Below are 22,856 nucleotides of genomic sequence, written 5' to 3' on the forward strand. Positions count from 1 at the left end.
ACAAACAATGACAATTAAAGTGTCCTTTAGGAAATGTCTGTGAAAAAGCAGTAACCACAACAGGGCCAATCCAACTCCCCACAGCCCCAGCCAGCTACATTTATAGGTGTCTAAAGGAGCAGGAAATCTGTACTAAATACAAAATCAGGGAGCTTTAGTAACAGATCTTTAGCTGACTTCTACCAGAACACTAATCAGAACACACAACACATGAATCTCTAATGGCATGAAGTACAATTCTCTGCTCCTCAGAAATGGCTGAACCAATTTTCTCTTAGATGCTGTCTTTGTCTTTTCAAGACAAAACTCTGATTCTTCAGCATGTTTATATGACAATTAATGCTCTGATAAGTACAATCCTAGGGAGGATTATTCTTCAACAGGTTATTTATACAATTTTCTTCATACACCTTAGCTCACTAGCTGCAGAGGACACGAATCCCTCCAGAGTGGAATCAGCTGTCAGAATTGCCTGGAACCATGCCTAGACCAGCCCAGAGAGACAGCCACAGGAGTCAGGCAGCACTGTGAGCTGTTTCTCTGTGGCCACTTATTTTCCCAAGTAGGCCCCTCACTAAATCTTAAAAGCAAAACTAAAATTTAATTCTGACAGTGAAAAAAAGCAAGATTTCATGGTTGCAGTATTCCATTTATACTACAACTTGAACAATTACCAAATTAATGGTGCCAGCACCTGCATAACTTTTTATCATGCTTTCCCTCCATAACAACAGACACCTTTGACTTGTGCTGTGTTCCCAAAGGATACCTGTGCATTCCCACATGATACCTGTGCATTCTCAAATCTTCTTCACACTATCATTTCCCATATGTCTAACTTAGGGACAGAACAGCTATTTATTTCTTTTTTCTAATTCAAGCTCTTTTCACTGTTATTCTTTTGACACTGTTTTTGTGCTACTGCACCTCAGTTCTTCCATTACTAGCATAATTAAAACAATACATAAATGTATAAAAATGCATGTTCTGTAAATGTGTAGTCCAAAATCCTACAGAACAGATTAAAATAGGATATGCATTACAAAACCTGAGTATTATTTAAAATCTGAATGTTTAATTGCAATATTTTAATATTCTGTATTCAAAAAATGTAATTTTAAGATATAATTAATTGAGAATATCATATAAAAAACCTCATACTGCAATATGCTCGAAAAGCAATTTGTTCTAAAAACTGATTTTCTTTGTTTTCCCTCAAACTGCTGGGTGATAAAGCAGTCAGATGGTATCAAACTGGAATAAGTAAAAAATTGGTGATTGCCACATCGATAACTCAACTGTAGAAACAATCATTTAACAAAGCAATTTAGAACAGCTGTTAGCACATGCAATTACCTGACAGAAGCAAAGAGATGAGATAGAATCTAAAATGAAAAATGACAACGGCACAAATCCCATCAGCCAGTGATGGGTGCACTGGCAGAGCTGGGCCCTTATAACCAATGAACACTCATTGCATGTGTGTTCACCCTGCTGAAATTTTGTCCTTCAGAACATCATTTGTGCCTCCTATCACAGCAAATACAAAGCAGAACTGGAATAGCAGCACTTCACTCTAATGGTGGGCCATACCCATAGAGTTCCTTCAGCATAGACACCAATTTATAACTGCTGTTGTCTCCAATATCAGTTATCTTTCAAAACCATCAAGTAAGCCAGGCTAAAACCAGAATGTCTGCACATCTTCAAAACTCAACTCAAATGCAGGCTTTGGTAAATATTTAGTCACTCTCTTGCTTCTTCCTATCACAGCAATAACTGCACTGCAAATGAAGTTACACGCATGAACATCAAAGCAGAGAATTTGTCACTCAGTACAGACCACACCACACAGATGAAGCACGATTACCTCAAAATATTCACTCTGCCAACTACTACATAGAAAATTAATCAGCTGTGCTGCTTACACAGCATTGAGAAACTGTATTTAAACCTGTTTTGCTCTAGAAAGACACAAAGTACATCCATTTCATTTTATGAGTTCCAGTCTGCTCAACAGTATTGAACTGACAGCTCTCTTTACAACACACTCACATTTTGCTGGCTGAATAGAATATTTTCCTGTGGAAATAAAAGATTTGTAGTCTTTGAGGTTCTCTCCACTTTTGAGACTTTAGCCAATACACGATGAAAGCAGCAAGATCAGCTTGCTGATGTGTGAAAGGAGCACTCTGTGAGCAGCAGCCCTGAGCACAGGGATCTCAGCATCCCCAGCCATCAATGGCTCAAAGCAGCTCCACGGCTGCAACACTGTGGAGATGATTTCCTTTCTCCTTGATTGACTTCAATTACAGTGCTTCATTTCTTATACTACTGTATCCTGAAAAGAGATAATGAGCAGCAAAGCTTTTTCACCCATGAAATTAGTGTCAATGTACTTCTTTTATTCAAGAATTCAAGGACAACAATCCTTTCAACTCAAAATATAACTTTAGTTGTTCTCACTGGATACATCTAGAAAAACACTGGTAAAAATATCTGCTCTAATACAAGGAAGGCTCAAGAATTAATTCTGACTCAAATGGGTCTCAACCACACATTGCATTGTAAATGGAGAGATGATCAACACTTCATAAAATAGATTTAAGGTTTGAAAGTACAGTATAATTCACTATTTTATTATATTTTTAAGAAGCAGTGCACAGTGCACTGCTACTTAAACTGAAAAAGGTCTTCTCTGCTTGCACTCAAGTTTGCATACCTTCCAACTCTGGTGTCTGCATAGAATTTGGTACTGGGGATATGATAGAGACTCCTGAAAGACTAAGGTTTCACAACATATAACTGGACAAGGATGGAATAAACAGACTGCAGTCATTCAAAGAGGCACCTTTTCAGCCATGAGAGAAGTTTACAACCATATCCACTCATTGTCCAAGCTAGGAACAGAAAGAAGTATGAGGAAGGAAAAGTAGCTCAGCTATTCAGACTACAAAGCCCACCCTGATCCACCCTATTTTTGATGGTCTTGGTGTGGTAAACACACACTGAATGTAGAGAATATTTTCAGCTGCCTGTAAAGGAATGTGAAACAAATCCAGCATTTAAAAATCTGATCTGGAATTACTTATTCTGGGCTGAGCTTTATCTAATTTTAAGTAGCTTAGGAAGCCTTTCAGGTAAGTCATTCAATAAAATTAATAATATTGCATTTGGTCTTACAGTAAACCTGAGGAAAGATTGTTCTCATAACTCTAAAGAACATGCTAGGAGCCATCCTCCTCTGTTTTGCAAGTGGAAGCATCTTCTGAATGAAAAAAATTAAATATATGAGTAGACTTGGTCATCAGGAAACTCAGTAACAATAAGTTCGGATTCAAAGGAGAGGAAAGGAAAGAAAGTACTCACACAGAAGACTTCAAGAGCCCTGAGCTATATAAATCTTTAATAGAGATGCCTAACTAATGAATGGAACCAGAAACCTGAAACTTTATATTACTTTATAGTTTATAAAACCCTACTATTTATATTGTACTTGAACTTTAGCAGCTCCAAACCAACTATTTATGCTGAAGACAGAGGAGGGAATCAGCTTCTCTCTTTGTCTGGTAGTCACATAAGCATTCTACAGATGCACCTTAAGTAAAGTAGGAGGTAATTACATAAATAGCAAATCTATAAACTCACATACATGGCTGCAGGTATTCTGGACTGTGTAAGCTGTTAAAAGTAATTAACAATACTCAACTGTATCCTTACTAAACCAAAATAGAATAACATGCTCCTCTTGCATGTCAGTATCAGACAGCAATAATATGTTACAAAATAATTCAAACTTCTAAATAACTCACTTCATCCTCTCAAAATGTTGCAGGTATATCTTCAGTAAGTTGAGAATACTCTGAGTTTAGAAAGAAGACAAAATTTTCATAGATGAAAGATATCAGAAAAATTTAGCCTTTTTACTTTAATTAACACGACAAGAAAAAGTCAGTTCCTTAAAATTTCATCACCTTCCTGTGGGAAAACAGATTAAGTTGATGTTATTGAAACTGCATCCTAAATCCATCCCATCTGGGGCCTTCATCTCATTTTTGGATGCCTGATTCTTAATAAACCTTTTAAATTCTTTTAACTAATTTTGTAAATAGGTAGGATTTGCTTGTGCCTTCATTTGGCTTGAATTAAACAAAGTAACTTCCTAATAAAGGAAAAAGCTGTTCTAGAAGGGTGGTTACTGTAAAAAAAAAAAATCAAGATACTAGGAACTGGCATCCTTTAGAAGCACAGATTATTGACCCTAGGTAGCCAGAGGAAAGCAAAGAACCTTATTTTCAGGGGCAGTTTAGGAGCTACTACTGCAGGAAACTGTAAAAAAACCCACATCTCCTAGTGAAATGCAGAAACCAGGAATTGTGTCCACTGTAAACCAGGGGAGATGGATCCCACTTGGGTGTCTGCAGATCTTAATGGCAGTCCATCACATCATGCAGCTGTGCTATTTTTACTGAGGTGTGCAGACAAGACTACAAGTGTGGTATCTTATATTTATATTTCTAACCCTACAATTCAACACCCTTGAGTGGGCTGAGACCCCAGTATAACAGTGAAATAGCACAGTATTTTTGTCCATTTTGCTGGAACATATAATTTTGTGCTGAAACCCCACTATTCAACTGATTTCAGAAGTCAGCCCTCATAGATCAGTCAGCATTTGCAATCAATACTTGTATCTATGAATGTGCCTATATGGGACCATACATGCTGCAGGGGTAGCTCCTCTGTCCCCATTAAAAGGTTTGAGTAGTTTATTCAGGGCTTGAAATGGAGAAAGAAGGAGGATTGATTTACAAAAAAGCACATAGAGATGGTTCATTGCAGAAACAACAACAACAAATTTAGAGATTTTTCAAAGCAATTATAACCCCCCACTCAATATGAGGCAAGGCTCAGTTCTCATACACAGGAGCCACTGCTGGTTTTCCTTGTCCTGTGTGACTGCCTGGGAACAGGATCAGACAGGGGAGATGTACTGGACTGTTCTGTTCACATGGAGCTCCACAGCTGCTGCCACCAAAACCCCACGGGTGACTTAGTGGAAACACCAGATTTTTACCCCACCTGCAATAAAGAGGAGCATGAAACCTACATAATGTTATACATGAAATGTATAATCTTAACTCTGGTTCTCTACATTTTCTCTCCCTCTGGCTCCTCAAACAATGAATACAATTGAGATTTTGGTACTTAAACATCTGTTTCTTTAAAACCACATTGTAGTTGTTAACTGTAATTAAAGAGGGTGAGCCTTATCACTGTCAGCTGTTACCTACTGTTCTTAAATTTACAGCCAGGAATCAGAGCTAAGCCAAATAGAAAGCAAATGTAGAATTAAACCTGAAAAAGATGTAAAAACTTTCTGAAAAAGTTACTTTCCTAACTACCCTTTCTTAGATGAAAAGTTCTGAACATAATTAAAATTGCCCTCAGACTATACTCATAGGAACTCCTGTGCTTAAACTCATTTTCTTGTAATGTAAGTTGATATGTCAATTCCTCTTATAAATGATTGAGTTATATCTTAGAAGAAATTCAATTTTGTGCTTGTATTATGACTGCTGTATTGGTTAGAATCCTTGTCTTGATTTTCAGCATATGTCACTTCTGCTCACTTCACATGCTGACAAGGTCCTCCAAAGATAAACAGTTGTTTTCCCTCTCATTAAAGTTTACCTTCCTGACATATTTACAGGAAGCAAACATATGCTCTCTCAATCTTTATTTTCATGGGATTAGCAAGTCAGCTTTTCCTGAATGACAGGTTCATGTTTCTGCATCTGTCATACTTTGAGGAATGTCCTTCTCAGAAGTTACCTTCTTGTAATACATTGCACTGTTATTGTTATGTTTTCACCAGCAATGTCAAGTTGTGCTTCTTTTCCACTTACTGAACTACCCAGTAGGTTTTTGCTCTGTTATGTTTATCATCCTCATAAAAACCTGAGGCAGAGTCTTACTTAATTTTGGGGCCATATAAAAATATTTTAACTTCTACCTCATCCACTTTACTTGGTGGTAGCTTTTTTAAAATTTATTTGCTTTTTCTTAACAAGGCTGAAGAACATTTAGGTATTTATTACATACCTTGTATAGGATTTCTATCCGTTCTGAATTTTCAATTATATCTTCAAATATCAGTAAAACTTTTATAGCTTTCTCAGGACCCACCTGAGAAAATCTACTTCCCTAAGATCCTTCTCACAATGAATTTCTCTACTTTACTCCATCATTTTCTATCAGTTTTATTAAAATACATACTTTGAAATTGAGAGTCACAGATACAGAGTTCTGCTGATCATGCAATTAAACCTAGAATTAATCAATATCTGCCTTTCAGCCTAGGGTTCCTTTTTCTGAGCAGTTCTTTCATTGATTCCTTATTATTTTTCAAAACAACATAGCATCAATGCTTTCCCATTTGGTGATAATGAAGTGAAGCAATGATGGCAGCAATCACACTGAGCTCTAACTCACTCATACAATATTCTTAGTATTTGCTCTCAGTTTTTCATTTGGGTAGCTGTAATACAAAATGCTACAAGACTTAAACTTCTTACAGTGTTGCAGGGCAGTTTATTAGCAAGTTTCCAGCATCACCCAGAAAGAACACTCACTCTTTTCCCCCAAAGTGATGTGGCTGCCTTCTCATCAGGAAATATCTCATTATTCTGCAACACTTTGTGTTTCTTTGCAATCACCATAACATCATAAAACACCACCTCAGAACAGCAAAGTGAAAGATAATTCTTCTAGCATAAATCACAGCCAGCTTGAACTTCTGTTTCTTGAGTAATCCTTAACAAAGCAGTTACCCACACAAATGCTGATATTGTGATGGAGAGGTGTTTTGCACGTTAGGGTGGAGGAAGACACAGGACAGCAGCTGCTGCTCCCTTCATCACACACTTTGTCTTGCTGAGTTAAAACTGCAGTAATCAGTTAATTCTCTCCTAACACACCTTGAGGGTCAGCCTCACTGCATTGCACTCCTGCAGAGGGTTCAGTTTCAGTGTTTCTCCCAGGTTACTGCAGCCTGATGTCTGGTGCTGCATTTCACAGCAAACACAGACACCATCACTGTCGAATTTAATCTGTGGAGAAAAGAAAAGGTCAGAAAAAATATAAATCAACAGAATTTGTATAAAAGTATAAATCAACAGAAACACACTTCCCAAAAATGGTATTTACAGTTACAGCAATGACTACTAAATGCAAAATTAAAATCTCTGTGCAGAACCCTTGGAGCAGAATGTTTTTCAATGGCTAATATAAGCTATAAAAACAGGGAAAATACAGAAAGAGGATTCAATGCCAAAAGTGTTGCCTTTTATGCCTCTTTTTGAAAAAAAATTGCTTTGCAGGGGCCGGTGAAACCAGAGTAACTCAACTGAATAAACATAAAATCATACCCAATGTGGGAAAACCAAAAATAACAGAAAGAGGTCAGAAAATATGTGAAGGAATCATGATCACAAATCAGTCCTTTATTCCTCTGAGTAAAGATGGAAGCACAGTGGCTGGGTGGTGAGATCTGAACCACCCTGTTACTCACTCTTTTGCATTAAAAAAAAACCCTCAAAATTTCCAGACACAAATCCATTAAAAAAATTCCTAATGCAAATACACATTTGCTATTTTTAAATCAAATTCTCTCTAGGATGTTGCCAATTTCCTGAACAAAAGCAGGTACCAGCATTCCTTGTGGAATTACCTTGCACAGCCTTATACATAGAATTATTTCAACAGAATATTTACTTACTTCTTAGACCTCAAAGAATGTTTAAATTGTTCATATGATATTAAAAGTTATATGTTTAAATATATGTATTTTTAGTGCTACCCCTATCAGGCTTTTGCAGCACTCTCTCCTCACATGCTGGTGGACCAGGACAGCAGATGGAAGAGCAAAACTAAGAGTCAATTAGAAGAACATAATAAGCTTCTCCAGATGAGGTACAGATGACTGAATGCTTGCTCACTGTGATGAAAGCATGCTCAGGGCAGGAGCTATCTCAGGGGACTTCAGCTCCTGAGACTCCAGATTGCCCTCTAGCCAGCACAATTTGTAAAATGCTTTAGAAAAAATTGGGTGTGTAAATTACACCATTTCCCATATTCTCCAAGGCAACACTGGAAATAATTGTCTGTGGCAACTCACAGAAACTGGTCATACCCTGTGCCAGAGACACTGCAAGGAAATAAAGAAAAAACATAGTTTGCTCCCCTCTATGATAGTTGTGGGTTTAATTTCTCATTAGCATACAATTGAACTACAAAGCAGCTTGAACAATTTCAGAATAGTGCTTTTTCAATTCCTGTAATCTTTTAATACATTTTTTTAAAAGGTGAAATATCTGAGCAAAACCAAACTAAGTGGTTTATGATCAGCTGACCTCAGCTCTTCAAGCTGATGTAAAAATCAAAGCACTGGCTGTCACTGGGGAGGTCTTGCTCCCAAAACTCTCTGGAAATGGGTCAGGGGTTGAGAAATGCTGCTGAGGAATTTTGGGACTCACACTTTGAATTTAGAGCTGTGTCAAAGCCAGGGGCCAGAAGGCTACACCTGGCAAATCAATATCAGCTTCAGCTGCTAAAAAGTTTCTGTAATGAGGAAAATGGACTTCAGGCAAAGCTTTCTACTGCAAGATCATCTATTCTGATTCCTGCTGCCCCTGTTCAATAAAGGACAGCACTGACTCATGCCATGTATCTGGCATTGCTAATGTGAAATCCAGATCCCAGGGCCACCTGGATCACATGCAATGATCAGGTGTCACGAAGATAAGGCTCAAAAGGCTGGGTCAAAAATCCACATTTATGAGTGACTCTCAATTCATTCCAAAAGTTATTCCATAACTTTGTACTGCCCAGTAGCTCTTATTTTAACTTAATGTTTAAAATTAGTTAAAAGCTAATTTTTTACATGGCAGTTCTTGCAAAACACAGATTTTGAAGAATCACAGCATATTCAAAACCAGCCAAGATTGACTACCAGATTGGAAGCATATTATTTTTGGAGAATTTTTATCAACTTGCCTTGTTGTGCACCTTTTCCCTCCTTGTTTGTGACGTGGCCTTTGCTGAGCTGTGTTCCTGCAATGGGGAGCAGGACAAAGGCTGTAGGTGCCACTGCATGGGTGAACTGCATTGGTCCCTGCTTTTCTGCAGCTGAAAGCTCTGCTGAGCCCCTGCTCCAGAATGCCCTTCCCTGCCCTGCTGCAGACTCACACTTGTGCAACAGGACCAAGAGTTCACGCAGCTATTCTGTGACTTAAACACTGCCAAAATTAACTTTTTTTTTCAGGAGAAGTGGATTATTGTTAGCCCAAATCACATCTCAAAGGCCATTTGCTGTGTGATGCCACAAACAGAGACAGGAGCAGTGACAGTAAATCTGCATTGCTACAGGGAGAAGGGGTTGGGATGGCTCCTTCCAGCTGCTGGGCTGGTGTTTGCCAACCCCAGACACAACTACACCAGCAGTGCCTCCAAAACTGTCTGTGTTTCAGTCTCTTTTTGGCTGGCAGAGCTCAAGAATAAAGCATCACTCACTTCATCCCCTGCACATTCCCCACATCCTGTGCATATTTGTGTCCCGCTTCGTGATTCTTACTCATGCTAGTCAGTACTCACAGCAGACTTTGTGTGCTTTCATATTTATGACAGTTGCACAGTACACCCTCATCCAAACCATATTTAAGAATTCAAACATCAGCCAGAGCTGCCTATATGCATAAATTGTCTTGCAAGTTCATTTTGTTTTGTCAAAAAGGAGTACTGTTACTTCAAAAGCCACAAAACCCATTAAAACCTGACTTTCACACAGCCCAGAATCAAAAAAGGAAAGGACCTTCCAGATTTATTACAAATATATGCATACATTCTCACAGGTTTTATGTTTTTTTTTTTTAATCTGTATCAATCAAATTCTGTCAATGCTGCTGGAAAGAAGCCTGACTGCTTGTTTGGCTGCTAAGGGCACACACACTCTCCCCTAACAGGGCAAATTAGGAGTTAGTTAACACTGTCACTTTGCATTCTACCACCTCCTTAATACAAACAGAAGTCTTCCGGTAAAAGTAATAATAGATTTTACTTCTTCTAAATTAACCTTCAAAAGTTTTTTAGGGAAGGAAAAATTTCAATATGCAGTATGAGAGTTCCAAAGTTGGTAACAGGGCAGTGAAGTACAAGGAAGCTCCCCTGGTGTACTCAGGGGAAAGAACTTCAGTCAATTCTAGTACCTTATGCAGAGGGAAAGATGGGAGGATCCAGTAAGGATAAAGTTGCATTGTAGGGAAATATCAAGATGAAAAACTGACAAATTACTAAGAACAAAACAGAGTATATTCTTTTTCCTGGAATTTTAAAAATTGGTTTTTGATATGCACAGACCTGAGTTTAGCTCCAGTGCAAAATGGAATACAAATAAACCTCAGTTCTGGACTTGGGCTCTGCCATTCAGCTCTGTGAACCTGCACCTGTTTCACTTTTCCTTGCTTTGTCTATTCCAGCTAAAGATAATTCAGGGGAAAGAAGGGTCTTCCTTTCTGTGTTACTGTAACCACTGGCCAATTGCAGCTGTACAACCAAAAAAAAAAAAAAAAAGTAACCTTTCAATAGAGAGTAAGTAACCTTTCACTAAGTAACCTTTACTATCACTACTTTTCTGAATAATAATCACCTCTAAATTTGATTAAAACTACAGCATTTATTTTTAACTGCATAAGTGACTTACAAGACAGGTAAACTCAATAAAAACAAATATAGATGAAGAAATAAAACATATTCTGTCTTGTGTAATAATAGAACATAAATTAAAATATATTAATATATTTAATAATATATTATATATATATAAATATATTAATTGCTCTACCCATATTTTCCAAGAACAGTTTTTAGAGAACTATTATTTGTAAAAGAAATTCCTATACAGAAATTTTTCTCCTGTACACATTAATGAACAGCTTGGGTGTGTAACTTCTCTGTACACATCTGACTCTCACTGATTTAAAGAAATATCTTGAGATTTTGGCCGCAGGATCTGCAGCTAATTATGGAAAAAAAAAATCAAACTCCAATTAATTTTTCATAACAAGGCGTTAAAGCTACTGCCCCTTTTTCCCCTCAGTGTTGTATGTTGCTAAGCTGCAGGATAAAGGGCACAAATACCAACTTCACAAATTACACATTCAAAATGCTAACATATGGCAAGCACATTTCTCATATTCACACAGAAATACATATTATGGAATCTACAATAAATCCCCAGTGTTTAAAGCAAAGTAAGACCACTGAGTCTTGTTCTTTTCCTTCAAATAACAACACTACATGTGAAGCACTGCTGAATTTAAACTTCATAATACAGTAGGTACTATTATCATTTTAAAGCCAGGCACTCACCATGAATGAGTTTGACAGAAAGACCAGAACTAAAACAGAATTTATTTTGAATTTGACTTTTTTAGTATACTGTGCATGGAATTTACTGGTTTAGTTATATGGGATGTTAACTACATTTCAAACCATGTGTCTGCAAAGGCTGGATTTTGACTCCTAGAGCTGCATCCTCAGAGGGTACATTTGTATCCTAGGAGGCAAGTAAAGGATTTAGACTTGATAATGTACACCAGTCACAGAGTGCAGGATTACACAGATCTACAGCACTAAAGAGAGTCATCTCAGGAATTAAAATTAAATATACACTTGGAACAAGCTGTTAAGAAACTGGGATTTTTCCTTTTTGAGTGAAAAATGGTAATACAGTAATTAAATATGCTCAGCATAATACATCACCACCTTCTGAGTCAAATCCTGTGCTTAATCATAAAGCAGTGCTGTTCACTCCAGTGTATCCCTCCCCGAGGGTGGCCTATGAGAACAGAACTCTAGAATTCCATATATACGAGCCCTGCAACATGGCAATGCAATATATTCATGTGTAAGTCCCCAGCCTGACTGAAATGGGATTTTGAGCAAGGAAAACTTAAAGAGCGAAGTCTGGGTAAAGAAACTTTTGCCTTTCTTTTTTTTTTAACAGTTATAATATGATAAACAGCTACAATTAAATGAATTTGCCCTTATAGAGTACAACATACTGTGGCAAAGCTACTTAGCATTTCATCATGCTCTGAAAATCAAAACTACAGTCTGAGCACTTTTTACTTAAACTCAACATTTCAGGTATGAGTTGACTTATGCAGACATCTTCACAAGCTGAAGCCACAAAACATGCTGGAATTCAATGTGTATATAGTTTTTTTCCTGAGATAAAACCACAAATGTTTTAAGTAAATTGTACCTTATAATTTAGAGCATGCCACATCATGACAATTTGTATTGTTCTGTATTTTATTTAACACAAGAAACTTTCATTTACTTTGGAAATGAAAAAGAAAAACAACTCAGGTTGGCAAACAAAATATTAGCATACACATACCAAAACACTTCTGTTGTGAAATCCACTGCCTGGACAAGTACTGGATGGAAGGAATCCTGATCCTGCTGACACCAAATGGTAACCACCACACCGCTCTGATGTGGCCTGAATTCCACCTATTCTGCTGAAGCATCACTTTAACCTTGACAGTAAGAAGTCAAGCCTTATGATATTAAAAGTTACTTTTTGAGGTGGCTAAATCCATTAGCACTTTATCTCAATCTTTTCCCAAAATGTTTTTTTAGGTTGTAACACATATCGATTGCTCTCCTAAATACCTATTGTATTGGAAATTAAAGGAGTGTGTCACGGACATATTTTCTGAAAAATCCCTTGGCCAGGATTTTTCTGCTGAGAAGCCTCAGAGGAAAAGAAAAAAAATAATTATCTGCTGCTGTGGGATGCAACAGGTGCATCTTTGATTGGTCCATGTTGGATGTTTCTAATTAATGGCCAATCACAGTCAGCTGGCTCAGACTCTCTGAGAGTCACGACTTTTGTCATCATTCCATTCTTTTCTATTCCTTGCTAGCCTTCTGATAAAATCCTTTCTTCTATTCTTTTAGTATAGTTTTAACATATTATCTTCTTTTAATACAGTATATATAATAAAATAATAAATCAGCCTTCTGAAACGTGGAGTCAAGATGCTCATCTCTTCCCTCATCCTGGGACCCCTGTGAACGCCAGCACAAGAGTGTGTGTAAAACCCTAACAGATGAAGAGCAGAGTCCTTGCCCTTGGTAAGAAAGGCGTTTTCCATCACTCACCAGCTGACATCCTTCCAGGGACTTCACCAGCTGAGCATTCTGACAGGAGAGAATGGACCCGGCCAGGTTCAGCATCACACACACTGCAGAGAGCAGCATGAAAAAGGTTATCTGGAAAAAACCCCAAGCACCCTGTTATTACTCACTTCAAGAGGCAAACAAGGAAAAAATATAATTTAGATGTTCAAGAGCTGCCAGCCTGTCACACAATTACATGGATGACAACATTTCATGTATTTTAAAGAGAGTAGGGTACTTAATCTGACAGCATCCTTGGTCTTGCACTGTAAGTGAAAGCTAAATCAGAACTAGACATGGCTATTATATGTTTTCCTTCAGCCATTTCAAAATAATCCATTTATCTCCCACTTCCATCACACACTCTGAAAATTTAATGGTTTTATTACCAAGAATTACTAAAAAGTAAGATTTGAAAAATGTTTTATTATAAACAGATGTGGTCTTGAAACAATTTAAATCCTTCTGATGGGGATATGGGTATCTTAAACAGGAAAAGTATCTGTGAATATCACATATCATGAGCACCTACAAGCTGGGGAAAAGAGAGTGAATAAAATTCTGGATATACATAAATACTTGGTTTTTAAACAACAATTAAAATTTAAGCAGCATCCTCCATATCAACTACTCATGATGTTAATTACTCCTTTTTTCTCATCTCAAAATATGTCAAAACAAGCATTAACCCGATTCCATCAGTTTAATTACCATTTTATTGCTTTAAATGTACAAAAACATGGTGCAGTCAGGGCAGACAAATCTCAACATATAGGGAACAGCATAAGCAGTAAGAGTAACAATGTGTGCCTGATGTGTGGCCACCTTAAATATTCAGTGTTGACACTGCCATAACTCAACAGGAGCGTGAGTGTATTACATGAAATTAGTAAGAAATTCTGTTGCATCTCTTTTCCATATGCGTGCTCACAGTTTACAGCCCTTGACTGTTCTCACAAGATGTTATCTTTTGTCAGTGCATGTGCTAGGAATATTTTTGACAACCTTAAATCATAAATAGCTGTTTATTTTTTTCTAGTGCTTTGGGATAAAACCCCTAACCTCCACAGTATTAACCAAAGGACAGAAGCTGTGTTACAAACTTCAGTTGCCAGCTTCAGATTCTTCCAAGCATCACAGCTGACAACAAGGCTGTAACATACACCAGGTTTATCTATTTTTTGCAGCACTTCCTCCATATCAGCATTCATTAATGAAGAAACCTCTATTGGTGTTTCCAAGGTAACCTCTTCCTCTTGTCACTGGCAAAGACAAGAGGGACATGAAACAGGCTCTTAGAATCCCTGTTCATCTCTGTGGTCTGTGCCTCACATTCTGTTCAGGAGTTGCATTTCAAAGTGGCAGCCACCACATGATATCAAATACTGGAGTTCTCTGCCACAGTTGTCTTCCCAATTTTACTATTTTATTCCTCACTTCTTTAATGTCCCAGGCAAGGAACTACCTAATCTGGACATGGAGCTAAAGGGGGAAATTCAAATCCTCTGCAAGTCTTTTGAAACTACCTTGCCTCTTGCAGAGCACAAAGATCCTAATAAAAGGAATTGAAGAATTTCCAATCTCTTTCCTTATGCTTCTTAGCTAAATACCAAAAAAAGCCTTCTACTGATGGAGTGGGACACACCTGGTACTCTGTTATCACAACTTCAGAGGTAAAGTGTAAACTTTACACCCTGCTGGAACCCACGACAGGGAAAAGGAGGCACAAAAGTATCAATTACCATATTTACAGACAATAAAAAACATGTTCAGTGTGCTTCATTTTTAACACCAATCTTTTCTAACACTGGCACAGGTGCAGCAGTAAAAATAAACACAAAAATAAACACCTTTGAAAGAATGACTGTTGTGGATTTTGATGGAGACCCAACACTATGCTATGAAACACTGTAGATGAAGTTTGATCTACATTATTTATAAAGTCAGGTATGGCTAATTTCCACACTAAAATTTTCCTCAGAAAGAGAGCTACCAAACAATATATTTGCTCTGAGAGCTCAGTGTGACATGCTGGAAGGAGCAGTATGAAACTATAAGGAAAGAGTATAAGACACAGTCAACCCAATGGCAAAAACTTACACTGAAGTAAATAGAGAAAGGCCAGATATTGAAGGGCTATGACATCTTAATGCTGATTTAAAACTACAACATTATGTTCTGCACCTTTCTAGTTACAACATATAAACAAGATAAAATATTCCTAGAAATCAGCAAGGAGCATTAATGCTACAAAGCTCCAAAAGTCACCAAGAACTAATACATGAACTAAAAGCAAAGCCCATGGATTTATTATGACATGGTGGTATCAGAAGAAATGTTACTAGGACTTCCTATGTAAATGCTACCACAGTCCTAAACAAATTCTACAAAACTAAACTGGATGCAATGACTTAAAATTATATAAAAACTCATTAAGTGAGATGTCATTCTGCACATGGACCCACACAAGGCTCCCCTTTTACTCCATTTCTGGGAACTACTTTAAGTATAAATATGCAGAGCATATCAAGAGTGAGTCTGCATTTGCAGTCCCAACAGACCACACTTCACACATCCACACAGAAGGAAAATATCAGCACCCTCGATGCCTTGCAAGGGAGAGCCCAGAAAAAGTGCCCTTCCACACTGAAAGAAAAAAAACCCAAAACTTAAGGACTAACAGGTTAAATTATCTTTACTATAAAGGAAGGTTTTAGTTCTCTCTTGAGTATAATTTGACCTATAAGAAAATTATTAGTATTCTCAGATTATTTGTGAACATTTTTTCCTTTATGTTTCTTAAATGTAGATACAACCATTCACCTGCCTTCAGAATGTCCTAAAGTAAAGAATCTTAATTTTATGAATACCACAAAAAAAAAAGGGATTTACAGAAGCTGATATATTCTCTGCCTTCTGTTCTTTTTCATCACTTTCAGTTTTGCTTCTTGATATTTCTCTTTTCTTCACAACTGGCCTCAAGTAATTTATTCTCTTTTGTTTTTACCAGAAGCTTTAGTCTTCCTTTCATCTTCTTTCCCAAAGGCACTGTTTACCTGAAAACCCCAAAATTTTAATCCTTGATTTAGCTGGCGCAAAGCACCTTCTTGCCCTTACTGTGTCTTTCACAATTTGTTCTTGAATTGATAGGAGGTAAAAAGGGGAAAAACAAATGAACCAACTTTAGCACACACTGCAGTTTGTGACCTGCAACATAAGACAATTTAGATTTTCTGTCCATATACAGCTTTCTACCAAAAAATGCAGTGAGAGCAGCTCTGAGGAGGAGGACTTGGGGGTGTTGATGGATGAGAAGCACAGCATGACCTGACAATGTGAATCTGCAGCCCAGAAAGCCAACCCTGCCCTGGGCTGCATCTGAGCAGCGTGGCCAGGAGCTGAGGGAGGATCCCCACCCCTGGCAGTGCTCAGGGCCAGGCTGGATGGATCTCTGAGCAGTCTGGTCTAGGGGAAAACCCCCTATGGCAGGGGCTGGAACAAGGTGACCTCTCCCCCCAGCACAACCCAACCCATTCTATGACTCTATGACGTTCACAAATTTATATTAAACCCTGTTTTGCCAATGCTTTTGATGGGGACTCTTTAAGTGACCCAAACCACCCACTCACTACTGCATATATACACACCAAGAGCACAGTAAAAAGGAGCAGCACAGATTACATTTTGAAGAAATACTTTCTACTACAAGCAGGAAGAAGTTTCTACATGCAAAATAATTAAAGTCCTCCAAAAGAGATGTAAATATTGTATCACATGAAACCATCTTTCTAAAAGCAACGTCTTATTTCATTCCTCAGACTTTCATTTTGGAGATACATATGAAATAGGATTGCTTCTTCATTGCTGGCATTTCAATCACTGCCTCCCCTGGTGGTTTGCAGGTTTGATAGTCAAGACATGAACACTGGGACAGAACATTACCCTCTGTGCTGATGAAGCATATTACTCAACTCTCCTGTGCAGGGTACTTTGAATAAAACCAGGCACTGCCATGATAGGCTGCCTCCTGTAAATCTGCCAATCCTCTGCACCTCTAATACTGTGTCTGCATCTATATCTCCTGTGAACTCCTGTCCTGCAGCTCCTGAAAGGTCAGACAATCTCCTTGAACTTTGGGTTGGCACTGAAATCACTTGCAGAAAGCAGTTATTTTTGAGACGCAGTAGTTTGGTATGAGGTACTACAGGTTTCTTTCCAATGACATTAAATATGTGTGATATATTCAATGAGATTTAAAATACATTCCTTTTAACACATACATTTGTTATCTGTGAAACAGCAAGAATAGCCAGAGGTAAACATGCTTGTCTCTATAAACCACTGTATAAGTAGATTAAAAACTTGCCCCAGGGTATTTTGCTCACAGAACTTTGTCTTACATGAACTGCAGGCAGTAACATTTATTGATATTTGTGCTACAGAATTTATAGTTTCCCTGACAGAGGTGCAGAAGGTTAAACACCAGAAGCAAACCTGAAAATTTATCACCACCAAGAGCTATGAAGCAGTGAGATCAGTAACTGTGCCAGGACTAAGTTAATGCAAGATTATCTGGGGTACAGCCTGAAGCTACCTGTTGGATCTGCCAGATGCTCAATGCTCACTGTATATTATAGGTTTAAAGAGATAAAACATATAATTTTTAAATGAGCCCATTTTAAAATCTTACTAAACAGAAATGGCACTCAAACCAACACTCTTGACTCATGGTTTGCAAGTGTACAAGAAACAACAAAATTTATCTTCCCATTATTTGCTTCATAATAGATTTCTTTTTCATGATTTCTCAATGCTTGCCAAGAAGAGACAGGATGAAAAGTGTTGGCATTTCAGATCTGTTTAATTCAGTATTGCCTGGTTTTTGCCTAAATTAAAACAAAGCTTTGAACAAAAATATTTTCTCTAAGTCTAAACCAGCATTCTATATTAAATAGGCAGAAATATTCCCTGTAGTGTGGCACAGCATCAGGCTAAAGATGTTAATGTTTTTTTATGTTAGGAACCATAAATTATATCCTGTTTTATTCTAAATTGTATTAGCCTGTTCAATTCCTGTCATTATTCAATTAAATTACATATTCTCCACATTAAATTCCTTTTGACTCCAGTGAAGCTATTTAACTTTGTAAAGGAAAGCTGAAATCTCAGTATAAATATTAAAATCCATGCAACTATTTCTAATTTCAAAGCTAAATAGTTCAGATGAAAACTTCTGAACTTGAACTTAGTGTATGGGATTTTACTGACCCTCTTATGGCCCTATTAACTTGCTTTCATTCAGATAGATCTTGGAATTTAATTAATTTATTATTTTTTGCTTGGTTGTATCTTCATTTCTATATTTTTATTAAAATACCCTGTGGAAAATTCTAACTTCAAATATTATTTTATTTAAGATTATAAATAATGCTACTGGTTTTGATTTACAAGAAAAAATGATGCCTCTCTGTGACTGTGTTTTGTTTACTGCCAGAGCAGCAATCAGCTTCCAGCAAGAGTCAGCACACTGTACCTTTGGAGAATTATGAGAATTTTGGTAAAAACCCCATGGGCAACAGAGAAGGGCACTGGGTGTTTGCAGCAGAATTTGCATCACACAAAATAACACCTATTTAAAGACTAGAAGGAGTAGTTTGGTTTCCTTCTGTTTCACTGTGCAGCAAACAACAACATCATCAATAACTGAGGGGTTTGGTAGCTGCTGCCAAGGCTTTTCAAGAACCCTGGAATCCAAAATGCAACCTTGGCTCTGTGTGTAGGAGCAGACTGACAGACAAATGCAAAGATGCATTTATATCAAACAAGTCTCCTAATATATCATAATAAGAGATATTTAATACCTCCAAGAAATTCCCTGTCAGTAGAAGCAATGGGCATACAGATAATTTCCTCAGGTGGGATCAGATTAAAAGACTAAGACCACAAGAAGTGCAGCACTGTCACATTGTACACACAGCAATAGGTGTTTGTTGTTTCTGTAATGCTCTGCTACAGCTCCAGCAATTACACTATTCATTTATTGTAGGTTTCTTAGGAAACTCTAAGAGGGGGCCTGATTTAGTAATAAAGACCTTGTGTTCTCATCTCAGGAACATTAACCAGAATTTTGTCAAAAGTAGATATTTCAGCATCTACTAATTTTCTGCTCTTTCTATTCCAATTAACTCTACACCTTTCTGAATCACAGAATATTCTGAGTTGGAAGGGACCCAAAGGACCATCAAGTGGCCTGCAGACTACTGCCATATAGAAGAGAAACAAGAGGAGCTATACTCTTTTTTGTTTTTTTCCAGATAAAATTCAAGTTATCTCTTGAAGTATTCAAATAACATGACACACTTCTAACAGTAATTGTAACAAAAATAGTTTGCAGGTAATTAGTTTCATAGCAGAGAACAAGTTTAGGTTTTGTCTAATAATCTATTAGAAGGACAATGGGGAGTTGCCAGCTAATATGCTAAAGAGGCTAATTTGAAGTTTGCTACATGAAAATAAGCAATCAAAGGAATCCTTCAATGATCTGCAGCTATACTGCAACAATACAACTTTGTCATAATAATTTATTATTATAAATTATTTCATATAATAATATAATTTTTACTGTATGTGCAGTCAAAATAAGTCATTTGGACAATTTTTTTAAACAGTGGTTGTATTGTCTAATTTTTATCACTGACATTTACATTTATGCACTACTGCTCCCCCTAAATAAAAAATCCATGCACATGAAATTTAAGTGTTATTTTGAAGGAGAAAGAAATCAAACAGCACTAACCTATTTTGATGCTACTCAAAATGTTGTCAATTTGCAATGCTTCAAAAACAACTGCTTCAGCTGTACAGTCAGGTGGAAAAAGGGGAGTTGATAAATAGTGTGATAATAAGAACTTCAAATAGAATGCTTTCTGAATGGAATTTTGACCACGTAAGCCAGATCTAAAATTTGCAACTACCTCAGCCATATTGGTTTAATTTTTCATTCCAACATACTTTCAAAGGAAGTAAAAACTGAAAGTTTTTAAAATTAACAAATAAGACACTGTGTCTCAAAAATGTTGCACAACAACAGCAGAACAGGAAAAGAAAGCTGAGGTTTGAGGTCTTTAGACATTTAGGATGCTAGGAATTAATTAGCTATATCAGCTTTGTATGCAATAATCTATATTTAAACAAAACAGATAAATCAGTAAATGAAAATGAGTACATTTCTTCAACAACATGAGTAGACTAATAACTTTTAAGAAAATCTACATAAGACTGAATTTATATTTCCATAGCAGCTGCCTAATGAGTTCATCCACCTAAACAATACATTACTTTTTGCAAGTGTCACATTGCAGGAAGGATTTCACCTCCATGCACGTGTCAGTGAAATGCTACTCCAAATAAATTAACCTTCCCCAACATCTGTAGCAGGATTCCCTGAGGAAATAAAGGCTCGTGCTGTCCTGCTGACAAGGACAGGCACCAAAAGCTCTGTGAGCAGCCCTTCCTGGCAGAAGAGTGAGGAGACAGAAGCAGGATGTAAAGGTCACACACACAGATATTTTGCATCTGTCTTTCCCAACATATTAATAGCAATTAATTGCTCACTTGCAATTATTCTCATTAATTAACAACTGCATGGTCTCTCTGAGCCCTCGCACACCACAGCTCTGGCTTCCATCCCTAAGGAGGAAAATTCTGCCAGGTGAGCAGGGTCAGGAGCCACAAGTGCTGGTCTCCATCAAGGGCACAGGAGCATTTTCAGCATCAGTTTCTGAGGCAAGGCTTCAACGTGGCAGCAGCTCTTTCCAATTCAATTGTAATGTAAACTCATTATAGTTTTGGCCATTTCAAGAAAAATTGCACAAACGTCTCCGAAGAAGACTCACATGAATAATTTGATGGAGATCCATCAGTAAATGAACTTCAGGATTTCAAAGACCTTTCCTCATATATCTGAAGTAGAATTTAATCCATAATGCTGTTGCAGGTTTTATGGTACTTGTAATAAGGAAATCCAAACATTCAATCACATACATGTCTAGCTCAGGATCTAAACTGTGATTTACCTGGCAAGCAAATCCCACTGAAATCAAAGTATTTTTCCTCAACAAGCACAGGATAATTAGATTCTCTTTGGGTAACAGTGTGTTTCCTTCCATCTGTCACACAAATTTAACTAAAATCACATGAGTTTTGATTGAGCACAAAGAGTGAGATATCCATCCCCAGCTCCATCACACCTCAAAATATTAGTTCATACAAATATTTATTCTACTTTTAAAAACATTTCAAATGCAGCTCAGCTTGTCTCAAATAAATTTTTGAAGCTAGTGTTTCTTCACCATTTGAAAACAAAACACCAAGTTTAACAAATAGCTCCCATGTTGCCCAACCAGCGAGCCCCAGGAATTCGTGACACGAGATTCATTTTCCAAGGAGGAAGAAGAAATGCTGAAAGCAAACCAGACTCTCACCAAAAAAGAGTTGAAGAAATTAGACTGTGCAAAGGCTGCCAAGAACTCCAGGAGCAGATGGGATGCAGCCTGCACTTCTAAAAGAAGGAGCAGATGAGATGAAAGAACCATCAGCAGATATATTTAGAAAGCCTGTGAGACCAAGGGAATTACTGATGGGCTGAAGGGAGGTGAATGCAGCACCCAGAGCACACTCTCCATTGCAGGCAGCAGCGCTGGGATGGAGCTGGGACAGTTTCCCAGGGCAGGAATGTGCCAGCAGGAGCTGCTGCCATGGCAACACCACGGATGGCAGCAGATGGGGAGGAGCAGGGGCTGCTTCAGGGGCATTAAGAAGTGCTCCTTTAGGAAGGGGCAAGAGTTATGCCCCAGCAGGGTTTGCCTGCCCTTCAGGAAAAGCTGCTTGTGGTCGTTCTAAACTCTGCCACTGGGGATAACTAACTGGCACACGCATGGATGCTCAGCAGAGGAGTCTGGATTCCCACATGAGTGGCAGCTGGGCCCAGGAACAGCAGCCTTGGCCAAAAGGGTGTCAGAGAGATGCAGACAGAGACCTAGGCAAGAGAAAGCTTTGAGAAGTGGTGAGAGGTAAAAGAGGGCATAGCAGGTTCACTCTAAAGAGATGCTTCACCCTGTGGCATCTTTTCTCCACCACTGCAAAGATTTCCCCGATTCACTTCTTCTGTTTCAAGTGTGGTTTCTTACTCACACAGTTCACAACTTTACTGGGCCATTCTCCATTTTTTCCCCTCTTCCTCTTGTCCATTTGTTCCTTCTGTCCTCTTCTGTCTATTCTAATAAAAAGGCACTGGGACTAGGTTTTTCTGGCAGTTGTTTCATTATATTAAAGAAGACAGAAGGGAATCACTGGTCTAAGTTAAAAAAAAATCAATAGGCAGTGCACATTTTAAAAGCTAAATGGACATATTAACTTGCCTGCAAAAAAAACTGGAACATGAATGTAATCAGAGTTTACACAAGTTCTAATTGTAAATTTTGAAGGCCACACTTTTCAGACCCCCTACTCAATCCAACAAGAGGCATTATTTCATGGCATAAACCAACAGTTTGTACATTGAGAAAAGACCTCTCAGGGCATCAGTTTGAAACAAATATAAAAGA

At 37.7% G+C, this 22,856-nt stretch overlaps 1 protein-coding gene across 4 annotated transcripts in view; it reads right to left on the reverse strand.

The window, feature by feature from the left end:
- Nucleotides 1–22,856, reverse strand: part of ENTREP2 (endosomal transmembrane epsin interactor 2) — a 92,276-nt gene that overhangs the window by 27,175 nt on the left and 42,245 nt on the right. For all 4 annotated transcript variants that reach the window (XM_066559145.1, XM_066559144.1, XM_066559146.1 and 1 more), the window contains exons 3-4: nt 13,234–13,344; nt 6,981–7,112 (exon numbers count right to left, since the gene is read on the reverse strand). In XM_066559145.1, the coding sequence (XP_066415242.1) occupies nt 6,981–7,112; nt 13,234–13,344 (243 nt within the window). The remainder of the gene's footprint in view (nt 1–6,980; nt 7,113–13,233; nt 13,345–22,856) is intronic.

This window comes from Molothrus aeneus, chromosome 13 (genome assembly GCF_037042795.1).
Source record: "Molothrus aeneus isolate 106 chromosome 13, BPBGC_Maene_1.0, whole genome shotgun sequence".
Classification (NCBI taxonomy): domain Eukaryota; kingdom Metazoa; phylum Chordata; class Aves; order Passeriformes; family Icteridae; genus Molothrus; species Molothrus aeneus.